Source organism: Thermobia domestica, chromosome 18 (genome assembly GCF_964235325.1).
Source record: "Thermobia domestica chromosome 18, izTheDome1.hap1.1, whole genome shotgun sequence".
Classification (NCBI taxonomy): Eukaryota; Metazoa; Arthropoda; class Insecta; order Zygentoma; family Lepismatidae; genus Thermobia; species Thermobia domestica.
Window position 1 is genome coordinate 71,834,246 of NC_137471.1, and position 15,180 is coordinate 71,849,425.

At 35.8% G+C, this 15,180-nt stretch overlaps 2 protein-coding genes across 2 annotated transcripts in view; one reads left to right on the forward strand and one right to left on the reverse strand.

Annotated features, from left to right (window-relative positions):
- The window catches only part of LOC145675126 (adenylate cyclase type 2-like), a 1,402,841-nt gene that overhangs the window by 482,476 nt on the left and 905,185 nt on the right, over window positions 1-15,180 (forward strand). The gene's annotated exons all lie outside the window — the stretch shown is intronic.
- The window catches only part of LOC145675124 (uncharacterized), a 63,059-nt gene continuing 50,418 nt past the window's right edge, over window positions 2,540-15,180 (reverse strand). The window contains exon 3 of the mRNA XM_081745494.1: window positions 2,540-3,282. Coding sequence (XP_081601620.1) covers window positions 2,540-3,282 — 743 coding nt within the window. The remainder of the gene's footprint in view (window positions 3,283-15,180) is intronic.

Sequence of the window (15,180 nt, forward strand, 5' to 3'; positions counted from 1 at the left end):
TGCAGTGGATTTACGACTTTTAATTCGTTATATGTATTTACAACAAAATCAACAACAGATTTGTGCAAACGAGGATTGAAAGGTTGGTTTCTAATCGTGGCATCTCTGTTTGCAAGCAAAAAGTCATTTTCGTAATTTGCAATCAGCGCTGCTTTGAATTCCTCATATGTATTGACGTGATCTCGTACTGCTTTAAACCATAAAGAACATGGTGGGAGTAATAAATGAGGGATTAGTTTCATATACTGCGATTTATCTATACACATTATACTGCACTCATCCTGAAATTTTTCTAGGAAAGAAGTAGCATTTTCGTTACATTTACCACTGAACTTACTCATAGCACGTATTTCACTCATCTTTACACTTAACTTTACCTTTCTTTCACCATTCCGTGTTCGTGTTGAGTGACAATTCCTACCTACTGCGTGATGTGTAGTTCCACCATCTCTTTTCCGCCCATCTGTATTCCTTGGATGAATTCTTTCCAAAATAATGTCCTCATCGGATGGATTACTTGAAGAAGAGATAACGTAAGGTCCACATTGATCTGCTACGGGTGAAGGCGAGGTCATCTCTTGTGAACAAGGGAACTCCAAACGTTCATTAACCATGTTGTTGTGGTATGCGTTGTCCTTAATCTGCAGCGTCCTAATTTCCTCTTGTAAAGTAGATATCAACTGAGTATTTGCACGTATTTGGTTAGAATTATCCGTGACCTGAATCTTTTGTTGACGTACAGAAGATTCTATTACTTCCAAATCCTTTTTTACACAATTGACTTCTTGGATTACATGGTTGTAATTATCCTGGCAATCTTCAGATACTCTTTTTAGCTTTTCATCGAACTGTAATGTGATGTCACTCACCGCCTGGATAATAGATTGTTTCGTTTCTTCTGATTTTTGGTTTATTTGCTCCAACCGTCTACTTAATTCCTCGGACTTCTGTTCCAATCGTCTACTTAATTCCTCATACTGTTTGCTGGATTCCTCGGATTTCTGCTGCATCGTCTGCTTTAATTCCTCATACTGTTTGCTGGATTCTTCGGATTTCTGTTCCACCGTCTGTTTTAATTCCTTGGACATCTGAGCCAAATTTTGCTCCAGTCGTTGTTCTTGTCGCTGTAAGGCTAGTAGGATTCTGTCTTCTAATGTCATTCCTGGAGCAAGAGGAGCTGTATTTTGCTCGTTGTTCACACTGTCAACAGTTTCTTTCTCCACTGCCTCACCAAACATGCTTGTTCTTGTGATTACTCTGCCACTTCTAAGTATAGTTGTGTTCGTAATCATAAACCTTATTTACTGAGGTAAATTCACCCTTACTTTAGACTTCGGGATATGAATTTACAAGGATCCCGGGTGAGGTAAACCAAAAATTTTACAACGACTCATCAAAGGTAGTCGTCAACCTGGTTCGGCTAATAATATAAGTAAATCTTTAGTGGCAGTAATTGTTTACACATTAAAATATCTTCAGTAATTATATCCACTAGTATTCTCACCTTTTCTATCGAAATTACAAGTCGATGATGAGTATTAAATAATTTATTAGTTGATTCTCTTTTAACGTATTTTCACACAAACTGTCTTGCAAACATACATGTTGATTAGGTATCTATAAACAACTACATAGCAACCAACTATACAATAATGTCTATTTCTTACATATATTAAAAACATTCTTCTTTTGTTATTTTTTAATTAGCATTATATCAAGTATAGTGCTTGTATAGAAGCACTTTCTGCCCAAGATACAGATAATTATTAAACGATACAAAGTATCTCGTTGTAGGTTGTGCACTGAAGGGCACTTCTTCGGCAATCACAGTCGCTTGAACACTCTTCTGTGCATGAACAAGAGATGAGGCGTAGCAACCATGCTGGAACAGCAGCAAGAGTTGTTGGTGTTGGACGCAGATATCCACTGACCTTCTTCCAGCCCCATTTTAGTGGGTTTTTCTTGAATCCATTCCACTGTTGCACTTCGTGGTAGACTCTCGGTGAATGTTCCCTTGCTGCAGCTTTCGTTGGAGGTAGAGTAGCTAACTTAAACTCACCTTGCACTGGCTGTCTTGCAACTGTCATTAAATATATCTGGTGACGTAAAGCATCCAAATTTCGTGTCTTGTGGGAATCATACAAAGATAGAAAAAAAAATCATGGCCAGCTTCAGCAATATCGTCTGCCTGTGCATTAGGATAATTAAAAATAAGCAATTTTTTTTCTGAGTTCCTCATCACTTTTAACTTTTTTAAATGGGGTTGTCTTACCTTTCCTATATATTGAGGACACAGAGTCACAGCCTGTAAAGGCATAAACACACAACAGAACTTCCTTCATGTCCCCTATTTCATGCTGCATTTCTTGAATATTGTAAATTTTATTTGACTGATTTCCTTTACCAGGCACAATCATCTTTAAGCGTAAGCTGCAATATGGAGGAGCAAAAGTAATTAACAAAACCAACAGATCAGCATCATCACCTATTACTCGCACCTCCATTCCAATTTGAGCTTCTGCGATTGCTGTCGAAACAATCAAAGTGTCTGCATCCCATATGCTTGAAGCACATGACACCCTCTTTCCTTCAAGTGTAATGTCAGAAGGGATATTAACTGTTCCTTGTTGTTCTGGTTGGCAAGGAAATCACTCTGCTCAAAGGTGACGTGAATGTGGTCTTCTACTTTCACATCTATGTTGCTAGCTGAGCGAGACCTTCGCAGATGTTCCTCATCTTTTGTGTTGAGTTCTTTCCTATAACCATCGAACACGACAGTAGCTCTTCCGTAATGGGAGAGAACGTAGTCACTATACTGTCGGCATATTACTTGAAACGTTGCAGGGCGTTGCCAAACAACACGATGTAGAAGATGCCCTCCATCGACCACATATGATACCCTCAGTGCCATCTCACCATCAGGAGGTGGATTGGTTCCTGCACTTGGTAACACTTTTAGGATTGAAGACTTGGTTCCTTTCCTCATCAAACCAGTTTCATCGAACAGTGAGGGAGGGTATGTACATAGTTCATATTTAAATATTTCTCTTAAATGTTCTTCTGTTCTCACACTACAAACCATGCGATGGAACAACTGGTTGGGGTTGACGTGAGTGGTGTCATTTCGGATGGTGACAGATATTGTCACGGCTGCTAACGATTTGACGGTATACTTTCTTTTTAAATGGATTTCACTGAATTTCAGCCCTTCGATCTCTTTTATTGCAGAAAGACCAATATCACTGGCCTCGTCACAATTTGTAGTAGAGTCAGCCAATACACCTGTAGAGAGAGAAGACAACTGAGGAGGTTTTGTAAAAGGGTTGTGCAGTCGAAACCAAGTTATTAAAACTTTTAGGTGCTTGGCATTTAGCTTCTGGTTTGCATCACGGACCACACAAGAAACACTGTGTTTTGAAGTCAAATGGAGCACGGGGAATTTGTCTAAGCTCAGGATTTGGAACTGTTGGGGGGTGGCTTGGGTTTTAAAGTGTAGCGCCTACGACACTCCTTATACACTTCCAACACTACTTCCTTTTCGAATTTCTCCTTCACACCATCTTGCTTAATTTCACTACACTCTATTATTCTATCTCTCCCTTTTTAGAAGCATGAAAATATGGCATAACTCATTTATCTAAAAAAAAAGAAAATACCGATTGCCTTCCATGGGATAATGACGTCCTAAGGACGGGACCTACAATTTAACATGGGATCCGAACTACTTGTGTCCCCACTGGGAATCGAAGCGAGGAAGCCTTAATTACAATTTTAAAAAATAATATACGTTGTAGTAATGATTATCTCCCAATAAAGTATGTTATTAGCTTTTGTCTTTAACCTTATTTTTACGAAGTGGGATGCACACACCCCAGTGCTAATTATTTTATTATTGTTCTATAAATATTTCTACAATAATGAGATTCAACGATTTTAACTATTTATTTGTATAAAATATTTTTACTGGGAAGACAATTGTACTAAATGAATTGAAGACTGGGGCAAAAACCCAAGTCCAAAAAGTGAAAGTGTAAAGTCCAAAAAGAGAAAGTCAACCGTTTCTCGTCATCCGATTTTCTTCCAACTTGGCACATATATACTAGACCAAAAATAGATCGACACATATTTTTTTGTTTCTTTCGGAAAATGGGTTGAGGGGGCAAAGGACCCCTTTGCAGAGAAGGACCCCTTGATTAAAAGGGGCACATTAAAGAAACGAAACTCTGTTGATGCAAAGATGACTTCAAAGTAGGAAATACGTGTTTTGTCGTTTTTGCGAGAAAAGAGTTACAGGGAGCAATGACCCCCTTCGAAATGGCAAAGGACCCCGCACAATTCTTAAGGAAATCGGATTTCGGTGGAATTGCTTGAAACCGTGATATGTTGTAGATATTGTGTTCCTGAAAAAAAGTCTCAACAGGTACAGCCACCATTCAATGCCCGTTTTTCCAACACAGGGACACTTTAAAAAAAAGAGCAGATAGTAACGGTATTCTGTACTTTGGTGGAAATGCTCGAAACCATAATATATTGTAGATATTGTGTTCCTGAGAAAAAGTCTCTGTGGTCACAACCACCAACCACTGACCGTTTAGCCACTATAAGGCCACTTTTTCAAAAGAGCAGAAGGTAACGGTACTCCATATTTCGGTGTAATTGCTTTAAAGTGTGATATGTTGTTGATATTGTGATCCTGAGAAAAAGTCTCAACAGGCACAACCACCAATCACTGACCGTTTGGCCACTACAAAGCCAGTTTTTTGAAAACAGTAGAAGGTAGGTATTCTGAATTTGGGGTAGAATTGCTTGAAACTGTGATATATTGTAGATGTTATGATCCTGAGAAAAAATGTCTCAATGGGCACAACCACAAATCATTGAACATTTGACAACTACATGGTCACATTCTTTAAAGCAGCAGAAGGTAAGAATGTTCTAGAATTTTGGTGGAATTGTATGAAACCCTGAAAAGTCCTATCGCACAATCTGGAAAAGGGATGAAAAGAGTAGCGGCTAACATCATTTAAGCATAGACAACATTCTGATGTTCATCTTGAGGGACAAAGGAAAACCCAGGAAAGCGCTAGTCAATTTTTCTCAGGATCACGACATCTACAATACATCACAGTTCCATCCATTTACTTCGAAATCAAAAATATCGTTATACTCGGTTTTAAAAACCCTGTTTTAAAAAAAATCTGGACCTGTAGTTTCCAAACGGTCAACGATTGATGGTTGTGTCCATTAAGACTTCTCACGATGAGATCTACAACATATCACAGTTTTACTGATTCTTACCGAAATCCAGAACGTTATACTCGGCTGTTTTTTCAAGAAAGTGACCCTGTAGTGACCAAACGATTAGTGATTTGTGCTTGTGCCCACTAAGACTTTTTCTCAGGATCACAATATCTACAATATATGACGCTTTCAATCAATTCCACCGAAATCCAGAATACATTTACCTTCTGCTGTTTTCAAAATGTAGCCCTGTAGTGACCAAACGGCTATTAATTGGTGGTTGTGGCTATTGAGACTTTTTCTCAGGATCATCATTCTCGAAGCTAAATTTTGTTGGTTTGTGTAAGAATTCCCACTCCGCACTTCTATTTCTGGTCTAGAGTAAAGTAGACTTTTTGATGCATAAATTTCTCATACTAGCTTGATGATTACTCAATTCCAACTAGTCCCCATAGGGAAAGTCTACTTGGTTTTCAAAACTCGCATCCGGCTCAAACCTCTTGGCGTTTGGCGAAAGCCAATGGCGCATAAGAGCAACGTTGTCGGATTTCATTTCGTTTGTATACAAGTATAGTGTGAAATGTTTCTTTCGTGATACAAAGATGGGAGAGCGAAGTAAACACTTCAAACCAAGAAGGTAAAAGAATAAACACTCTTTCAGATTGAATCGTATATGAAGAAACAATTTTAGAATAAAATGGTGAACCACTGTAGTAGAAGCATGCTTCTCTCAAATAATTATTTAGAAATGGTTTTCTTTTTTCCTAAACATACACCATAAAAAAATTCTATAACATATATAATATTCTATAACATGTTCTAAACATACACGAAAACATTCTACTGTTTAACATTCCTTGTTATAACATTCTATTAATAAAGATATTTTTGAGTGCAACTAATATTTCTTGCAAGCATCGAGTATTATATGAGTATCACTTAATTGTCATTTGGGTATTACTTAAAAAGATAACGTGCGTTAAATGTCAATAGGTCTGAGACAGACGGTAAAAGTGTAATCTGTACAGCAATTACGTCTTCTGTTGAGGTGACAGTCATAGTGAAGTATACAGTAATTAAGATTTTATTAGGACAGTAGCAAAACGATTAAATATTATGAATAATTTTTCTATCGGATCAGGGAGGGAAAAGGATTTGTGGTGTTTAGTTTTATTATGGTTAGTTGAGTCCGTTTTCACCAGCCAATCAGGGTTCAGGACTAATTTCTGGGACTCTTTTGTACTTATACGCATGTCCCCTTTGTTACAGTGTCTGATGAAGTCTGATATTTAGATAGTTGGCGAAACTGTTACACATTTATTAATTTTAAATATACGCTGCTGGCGAAACTGTTACACATTTATTAATTTTAAATATACGCTGCTGGCGAAACTGTTACACATTTATCAATTTTAAATATACGCTGCTGGCGAAACTGTTACACATTTATTAATTTTAAATATATGCTGCTGGCGAAACTGTTACACATTTATTAATTTTAAATATACGCTGCTTTGCTCATTGATTTGTGTTCCTAGTTTGTTATTTAAAATAGTAAAGACAGTATGAACCAGTTAGCTATTCTGTATTCTCAGGTCAGGATATAGAATATCTAACAGCAACAAGTTATGAATAATGAAATGTATTTTGTCTTTAAAGTCCCATACACAATATTAGGTCCCAACTCCAAGTACTTTAACACTAGAACGAAAACAATGGTACAACAACATGCTCACATAGACAACTCCAATTATACATAATATCCATTAAATAACAGTAGAATTCTCAGTAACAGTAAAGAACAGTGCAATAAGTGATCTCTTATCAAACATGATCATGGTCGTTGTCCTCGCTCTTCATGTTGTTATGATGCACGCGACGTCATAAATAAACGTGTAGTATGAAATGAGTGAATCTTGGAAACACTGTGAAAACTTCTCTGTATTTTTCCACTTGATAAAATCATTAGACGAAATTGGAATTAGGCCAAATGGAGATTCTCACTTTGCCTAAAATGATGGACATGACTTTTCTCAGTGATTTATGGCTGGGAATTTGTTAGGCGGATTGGGTAATTAGGCGAGTTGAGTACTACATCGATCATTTGTCCCATACTGTTTAATGGCTAGTACGTGCAATCTAGAGGTCGGCTGTAGTTCAATTAAATAAAAGATTTTAAATGTTTGATCAAAAACTTTCATATGAAAAAAAAATAGAACTATGGAATAGTGGAATTGTAACAATCTAGTAGACCACAATTTCTCAACTTCTTGTACTATGACTTGTTGCGAAGTTTTGCGAAAATATTTTCTTGCTTAAAATATTTTCTTACTACTCCCCACCCTTTTCAAAGAAGTGAAATGTGGTAAAGTAAGAAACCAAGCCTAAGAACGGGAGACATACACAAGGATTTATTTTCTCTATAGCCTCGCTGCTGAAAGGGACGTTAAACTCAAAATCAACTCAACTCAAGGATTTATTTCGTGGACTGGGAGGGTCCAAATTAAATATGAAGATAAATTATATTAAAATGTATAAAATTACCCTAAACTTAGACTAAATTTATAGAAAAGTCGGGATGTCTGGGAGGGAGAGTTCCTGACTCTGAAAACCCATTCCCTGGGTACATTTCCTCTAGGAACTTCCCCGGCATACACTTTTACCTGGCAAAGTTATAAAATTTCTATTGGTGTTTGCTACTACTTAACTTTTTTCAATGTGGCTTTCCTATCATGTATGTAAAAAAAATAGAATAATTGTTTGAATGTTCACCCAATTTAATACAATTCTATTTGAAACCACACATTAATAATCTGTGTTGAATTACACAAGCACAACTTTCATACTGGAGAAAAGATTGCAAATTCTCTAATATTTCTCTCTCTCTTCCTTTCTTTTTTTATACATTCATTGCTTGTTCTAACTGTAATTTTATCTGAGAACTGAAGTACCATAATCAGAAATGTATATGTTCATTTAATATTTTTTTAAGAAACTGATTTATTTTAGTAAACAATTCACCGAGTAGATTCAACAAATAATTGATTTTTCAATTTATATATTTGCGTTCGAAATTAACCAACAATAAATTCTCGTAGTTCGTTACTAAATAAATAAATAGATTTGTAATTTTGCTTCTGGGACAAAGAAATCATGCTTTTCCAGAATATCTTTGACTACTGGTACATAAATAGTCTCTATATGAAATATAATGATACATGTCTGAAAGAAAAACTGTTTAAACGCAAGGAAATAAGCAAAATATCTTTGTTATCATCTGGGTTACCGAGTCTTAGTCGAATTACCGGGTCACTACGAGCTTGAATTCTCGACCCAGTGGTGGTCCATAAGCTAAGCAACATCCTCCGACTGACACTATGATCCGTTTGAGCTACAGCGTGTTCATTCTATCTGTGAAAATTACAACGTTATATCCGCAAGAGATAAAAGTGATGCTGAATGTTCGGAACAGATAAATCTTAGGGAAAGACTAGAAAATGGCAACGTCTTTGGTCATTTGAAAACAAAATTTTATTTATATTAGTTCGACACAGAATTTGTTTCCATCCTATAATTTAACGTATTTTATTCACGTTGAAATTTGAAACATGCAAAGTATGCTACATCTATAAGGAACATCCTATTTTCCATTTGAACATTTGTAACTTTTCATTATGATACGGTTTGGACTTTTAATATAGAATATTTCTGATAATAAATTTAACAGTAAAATAGCACTCACTCAACTTTATCTTTCTTTCTTTCTTTTTCTTTTCGTTCCTTTTTTGTTTTTTTGTTCACTTTGCATTAGTAGTCTGGAACGGAAGATATGATGTACACTACCTACTGGGCTTATTAGAACGTATTTTGAATCAGTACGTCCAATGAACAATACCGAATTCACAACCGAACTACGCGGAAACAAAGCATGTGTTAAACTTATGCTTTTTTCTTAGATGTGCCTCTGAGATCTACAGTTCTATTGGAAAATGAGTATGCAATCCTTTTTGAAAGTGACTTAATGAATATTTCAAACATCCTCTATATATTCGAATAGTCCTGAAAAATATATAAAATCAAACGTTATTTCTATATTACTGTTGGATTTCTGGTAACGGAACTTTAGGTTAGAACGTTAGGTTTTTTTCTTACTACGTTTAAAATTTCACATTTTCTATTTGTTCTCCCTTTCCTTTTTCTTGTTCTCTCGCCTTCTCTCTCTGCTTCATTTCTGAACCTCTGTGTAATAGGCATTTATTGGTTTCAATTTTTCATTGTATCTGTTTCAGTTTCTCTCTAAATCAACTTATGAATCATGCTTCATCTCGGTTTTCTTGTTTGATTTTATCGATACTAATACATGTGTAGTTTGAAATTAGAATTGCGCTCATGTTGTTAGCTAATTTTAGTATGGGAGAGAAGAAAGGAGGAGAGAGAGAGGGGGTCTCTTTACCAGACACGATTATGGGATAAGAATGTGTATATTGGGTGTCCTAGCTGCCCGGCGTTAGCTGTCGCAATTTTTTTGATGCGGAGTGTACTAACTATATTATAAAATCCTGTTTATTTGTCAATAGAATTATGAAATAACCTGGTGTTGCATCCAATCGTGAGCTATGTCCGGCTAGGCGGCACTTGTTTAACTATGTCGTGCCGTAGTCAACATCTCCAAATTTCAGTGGTATTTCTAACTTGCTAATTTGGAGTTTACCGTGTTTTAATCTAAGAAAGTTTCTAAATGTCTCGCGCTGGTGGCCCCATGCTGATAATTCTGTACATAGATTAGAAGACATTCCCGCCGACATGTACCTCGTATATCCGGCGTGAATTCTTCCGGCGGTAATAGCATCTAACCTCTTAAGGGAATATAGCGCAGTACATTTTGTGGTTTTTCTCAACAATCTTTGTTCGTTTGGTTACTAAACAAGCAAGTGAGGTTCGTTTCACATTGAAAAACTGTAATAGACTTTCAAACTATACGAATTCAATACTCAAACTATAAGTACTATATCATCAATTGCTATCGAAGGATAAGGTTTGGAACTGAATTTACTCTTGGGATGCTGATACCACATCATATAGCCATTTCTCATTGTCTCTTATTACTTTTTCTCTATGAAGATTAACACTGAAACCAGGTGTAACGGGATATAAACAAGGGACCCGACAATCTTTATTCATTTTGGGAACAGTCGTCCAATAACCTATAGTCAAACAGCCTTCTACATTTTCAAATTGGAGTTCATAGCCTGAATGGTTATTAGCATCAGCCATTCATCTAGACGTCGCCAGTTGTCCTCTTTATTTTAATGTCAAGATATCAGTTCATTAGTCACCTATTATGTATTGTCTATACAAGGAAATCCGTGTACTTGTAAAGTTTTTTGTGATAAATAGTGGTAGCAATTTCCAGTACCTCTGCCCCTTACTTTGCGTTGTCGAAGTCTCACACATGCCGTCTTTAAGTTTGATTATGATGAGACCAGGGGCTTTCTCAATGAATTTGCATCTTACTGGCCCTCATAGTCATACGACAACAACCTGACTTCGTTCGCTACGATCGTTTACCTGCCTTTCATTTCAGCAACAAGGAAGCATTGGGTTTGTAAGTAAGTAGTTTGAGTCTTATGAGTCCTTCTTCCTGGATTTTGGAATTCGTCATCCAGCAAAAGTCAGTTACTTTGTGTTTGATCTGTTATATAAGGAAATTAGTACTTGTCAGAGTCATTTGGAGTAATTGACTACTTCTATGTGACGTTGGTCCACATTTGGGTGTTCCTTTCATCTTTAATCTCATGACGTCAGGGGAACAGTTGGATCAAAACCAATTGAGAAAACATGCATGATCTTGGTCATTTAGCTTTGGTCTTTCTGTGACTTTTCGTCATTCGATGCCAAGGTCGATTGACGATTAAGTCTTTTCTAATGGAACATTCCGAGACAACCCGGTTCTTCCCAACTTCTGGACTTATGGTATAACCACATCGTTACCAACGAGAGAGGGAGGAACATGGAACTACATCTAATTCGGTGAGCCTGTCCTAAATTAAGTTGCTTTCCTTGCTCTACCAAATCCTAATTGCTACCATTAGCATATTTGAATGATCTGTTTCATTGCAAAAATATTTTTCACAGTTATCAATCACCTCTTGCTTCTACTGCGCCTTTAGCGTAACTTTATACAAGAATAGTTTCAGAGGTATATTATTGAAGTATTGAATCCATATTAGAAACAAGCTTCTCATTATTTACCTATTACCGTATTACCTATGGTGATCAGTGTTGAAATGAAATCAATGAGTACCATTACTTCCAAATTGAATGGAAAGATAAAGGTAGAGAAAACTTATACCGAAGCACATCAAAAAGCCATTTCTCGCTGTCTCTCTGTCCGTTTTGCTCTATGGCAATTAATATTGAGCCTGGTTGTTGTAAGAGATTAGTGGTAGAGTTTAGTCAGAAGATGAAATATAGCCTCTATTCTTGGAACGCTACATCGATTTTAGAAACCAGCTCCTTCATACCTACATACCTCCTTCATACCGTTTTTATTCTATGGCATTGAACATTAAAATCAGAAATGGTTGTAACTTCTACCATTTCTAGTTTCAACAGAGAATTAAGAAACAGGATGAAAGCTAATGTTTTGACACTGAATAAATTCCAAGAAATCGCTTCTCGCTATCCTCTGCCCTTTTTGCTTCAAAGTAGATCAATATTGAAACCAGAAAATTGTAGTAGATTTGTAGAGAGTTAAGGATGAAGATCAAACACATACTTAGGATACTTAATCGATTGTAGAAAACAGTTTATCGCTATCTATTATCGTTTTCCTCTATGATGATCAACGCTAAAATCGCAAATGGAGTTTTGGACACCATATTTTGGAAGATTTTCAGGTAAAATGCAATACTTTGCGTGAAAAGACATGTTCATAAGGAACAAATTTCTGCAGGCGATAGAATTAAATACAAAGTAATACAGCTGTATTTTAGGTTTACATGTGCCGGCTTATAAGTTATTTACGGTCGATAAAGTAAGTCAATGCATTTCAAAGATGACTCTATTAGATGCTATTTTCCACCAGCTGTATATTTCTGCACAGTATACCTATCCAGAACCTATATCTTATGTTTACAAGTGGAGCTTTACTAGTATAAAACCATGACAAGTGCTATTGAAACTTGTATCATTGCCAAAACTCACTTCTTCTGACAACCCTTTCTTGGAAGCATAGTACCATCAATAACGCGCCTGCTCCCTTCGGACGCACTCCCACACTACGGCGCGAGCTCACCAGCTTCGCCCTGCTCTGACTGGGTTAGATACAATTCGTGCGTTTTAGTTTTCATCTAGCACGGGTTGATTTTGTTTTTTGCACTGTAGTTTTTATACCATACATCCAGAAGCCGTATTTCCATGCAAATCGGATAAGAATTGTAAATTTTCAATAGTTAACGTCTGGTGATCCCCTTGAATTCTGGTGGTCTCCAGCGAAAAGCTTTTAGGGGACAATAAGAAGGAAATTAGTGAAAGAATGATCATTTTTCATCAATTCGTTTTAGTGGCACACCAAAAGTAAACCAGTACGTCGGAAATGGTTAATTTCTACCATTTACAGTTTGAGTGTACTGTTGAAAAAAATACCTGTCAACAGACAGGCACAGACGAACATAATCGTACTCTAAAACTTCTGCTACCTACGCGTAACAATGTTAGAAAGTAACTGAGATTGCAATATCCGTGACGCTGGACCTAACCACATCGGTACTAATTTTAAAACATATGTCAAAAATAAGTGCCCAATTAGTGCTGATGACCTGTATTGTTAAAAAAAATGTTCTGTTACACAGAAGTCAAAAAAAAAAAAAAAAAAATCACTCAACCGATTGCGATGAAAACTATAGGCCTACGCAAAGTTAGTGTTAAATTAGTGTTGACGATACCGCATAAAAAGAAAATTGGTGCTATTATCTGAAGGCCAAATATATTAAAAAATGTTTAATGGCGGCATCATCAAAGAAAACAATCGATCCATTTTTATCTTAAGATACACAGCACTAGTTTTCTTTCTATGTGGTATCGTCAGCACTAATTTAACTAACTTTATGTATAGGTTTTATCTTAATCGGTTTATTGGGTGGGGCTAGCGTGAACGTTTTTTTTTTTTGTTTGACGTCTATGTAACAGCACATTTTTTTCTTTTAAATATTACAGGCCATCATCACTAATTGGACACTGTTTTGACACATGTTTTAAAATTGTGTGCCTGTGTGTGTGGGACCAGGTTCACGAACGTGAAGTTGCACACAAAATTGAGGATAACTTTACAACTACTAATAACATCATCATTATTCTCTGATACAATAAGTTAACATTTGAAGTACATTATCATTCGAAATCCACATTATATTTTATTTTATTGAATGGCAGAACTATAAACGGAACATAACAAATATACATTTTAATATTTTAAAAAATAAAATTAAAATGTATTAACTTAATGTTTTTAACTTCGTGTGTATTGGAAATGAAAATGTTCTACAAGATGAAATGTAATATCACGAGAAGAAATAAATGGTATGAAGAATTATACTAATACATTAGGACCTCCATCTGTAGAACAGGAAAAGAAATGTTCATGGTAAAAATTACATTTTGATGTTATTAGTCTTTTGAGCATATTTCAGCAGATTTTCTTCTTCTTTTTTAAAATTAACCGTTGTTTCGTTTCTTCTTGTGGCTGATTTTCCGTGGAGTGAAGTAAAGAAAATGAAAGAAAGAAAGACTGCAAAGAAGATTTATGTTTTTCTTTTTGTTCGTACTCTTGCCACAAAATGGCGCTAGTTTCCATTTCAAAAGAACCTGTGCAAGTTCGAACTTGAAATAATAATAATAATATATAGGCTTTTTAGAGTTTTCTCATTAAAATAGAGGAAAACGAAATGTAGTGTTTCTTTCCTTTCCTTCTTTCAAGGTGACGGTTTCGAATATTTCTCCTTCGCCTTCTTTTCTCTTCTAGAATTAGGTTCTAATTCTCAGTTCTCTCTCTCTCTTCTTTTTCAGCTTTATAATTTTCTTTCTTTTTTTCATTTTCCTTTTTTAAAGTATAATTTATTTTCCTCAGGTGGATTTACAAATCATAAGTTCTGAGCTTCCCCTTTCCTTCATTTCCAAAATGATTTTTTTCTTTCGTATAATTTAAATGCAAAACTTATAATTGATAATGTATACAATGCGGTACATATATCAGTAACCTCCCCCCCCCCACGATTTACCCAATGCGCTTCTTACGTCAAATTGCAGTTACGTAATGCATCTTGGAAATTTCAACCAGAGCCACAATTAGGAGGAAAAAAGTGAGGTACGTGCCTCGGGCGCATGGTTAGAAGGGCGCCTCAAAGTATTATATATATACATTGGGACGTGAAATTTCGTGTTTGCCCCAGGTGACGCTAAGTTGGGTACCTGCTATCGCGTATGAACATGACAGTATGTAATATAATACAGAGCGTTAATGAACTCTGTATCAAAATTTAGGAGTACATTTTATGAGAAGGAACCAAGAAAATTGAAAATCCGTTTTCCAATAATCAATTGTTATTGGTATTGTGAGGTTCCAAGGAAACAATCTGCTGAATTTGTAACATTGCTTTTTCATTTAACATAGGAACCCTTTCAGGTGTGGAGCTGAAACGGATGATAAAGTTGGAAAAAATCAACGATTTAAGATAGAAAACCATCTATTTCAAAGAACATTCCGTTGTTTACATATTTTTCTTATATGTAATCAAAACGAAGTTGACCTATGGCCCTGCAATTTTGATATATATATATATATATATATATATATATATATATATATATATATATATATATATATATATATATATATATACAGTAAAACCTGTCTTTAAAGGACCCTTTATTAAACGGAAA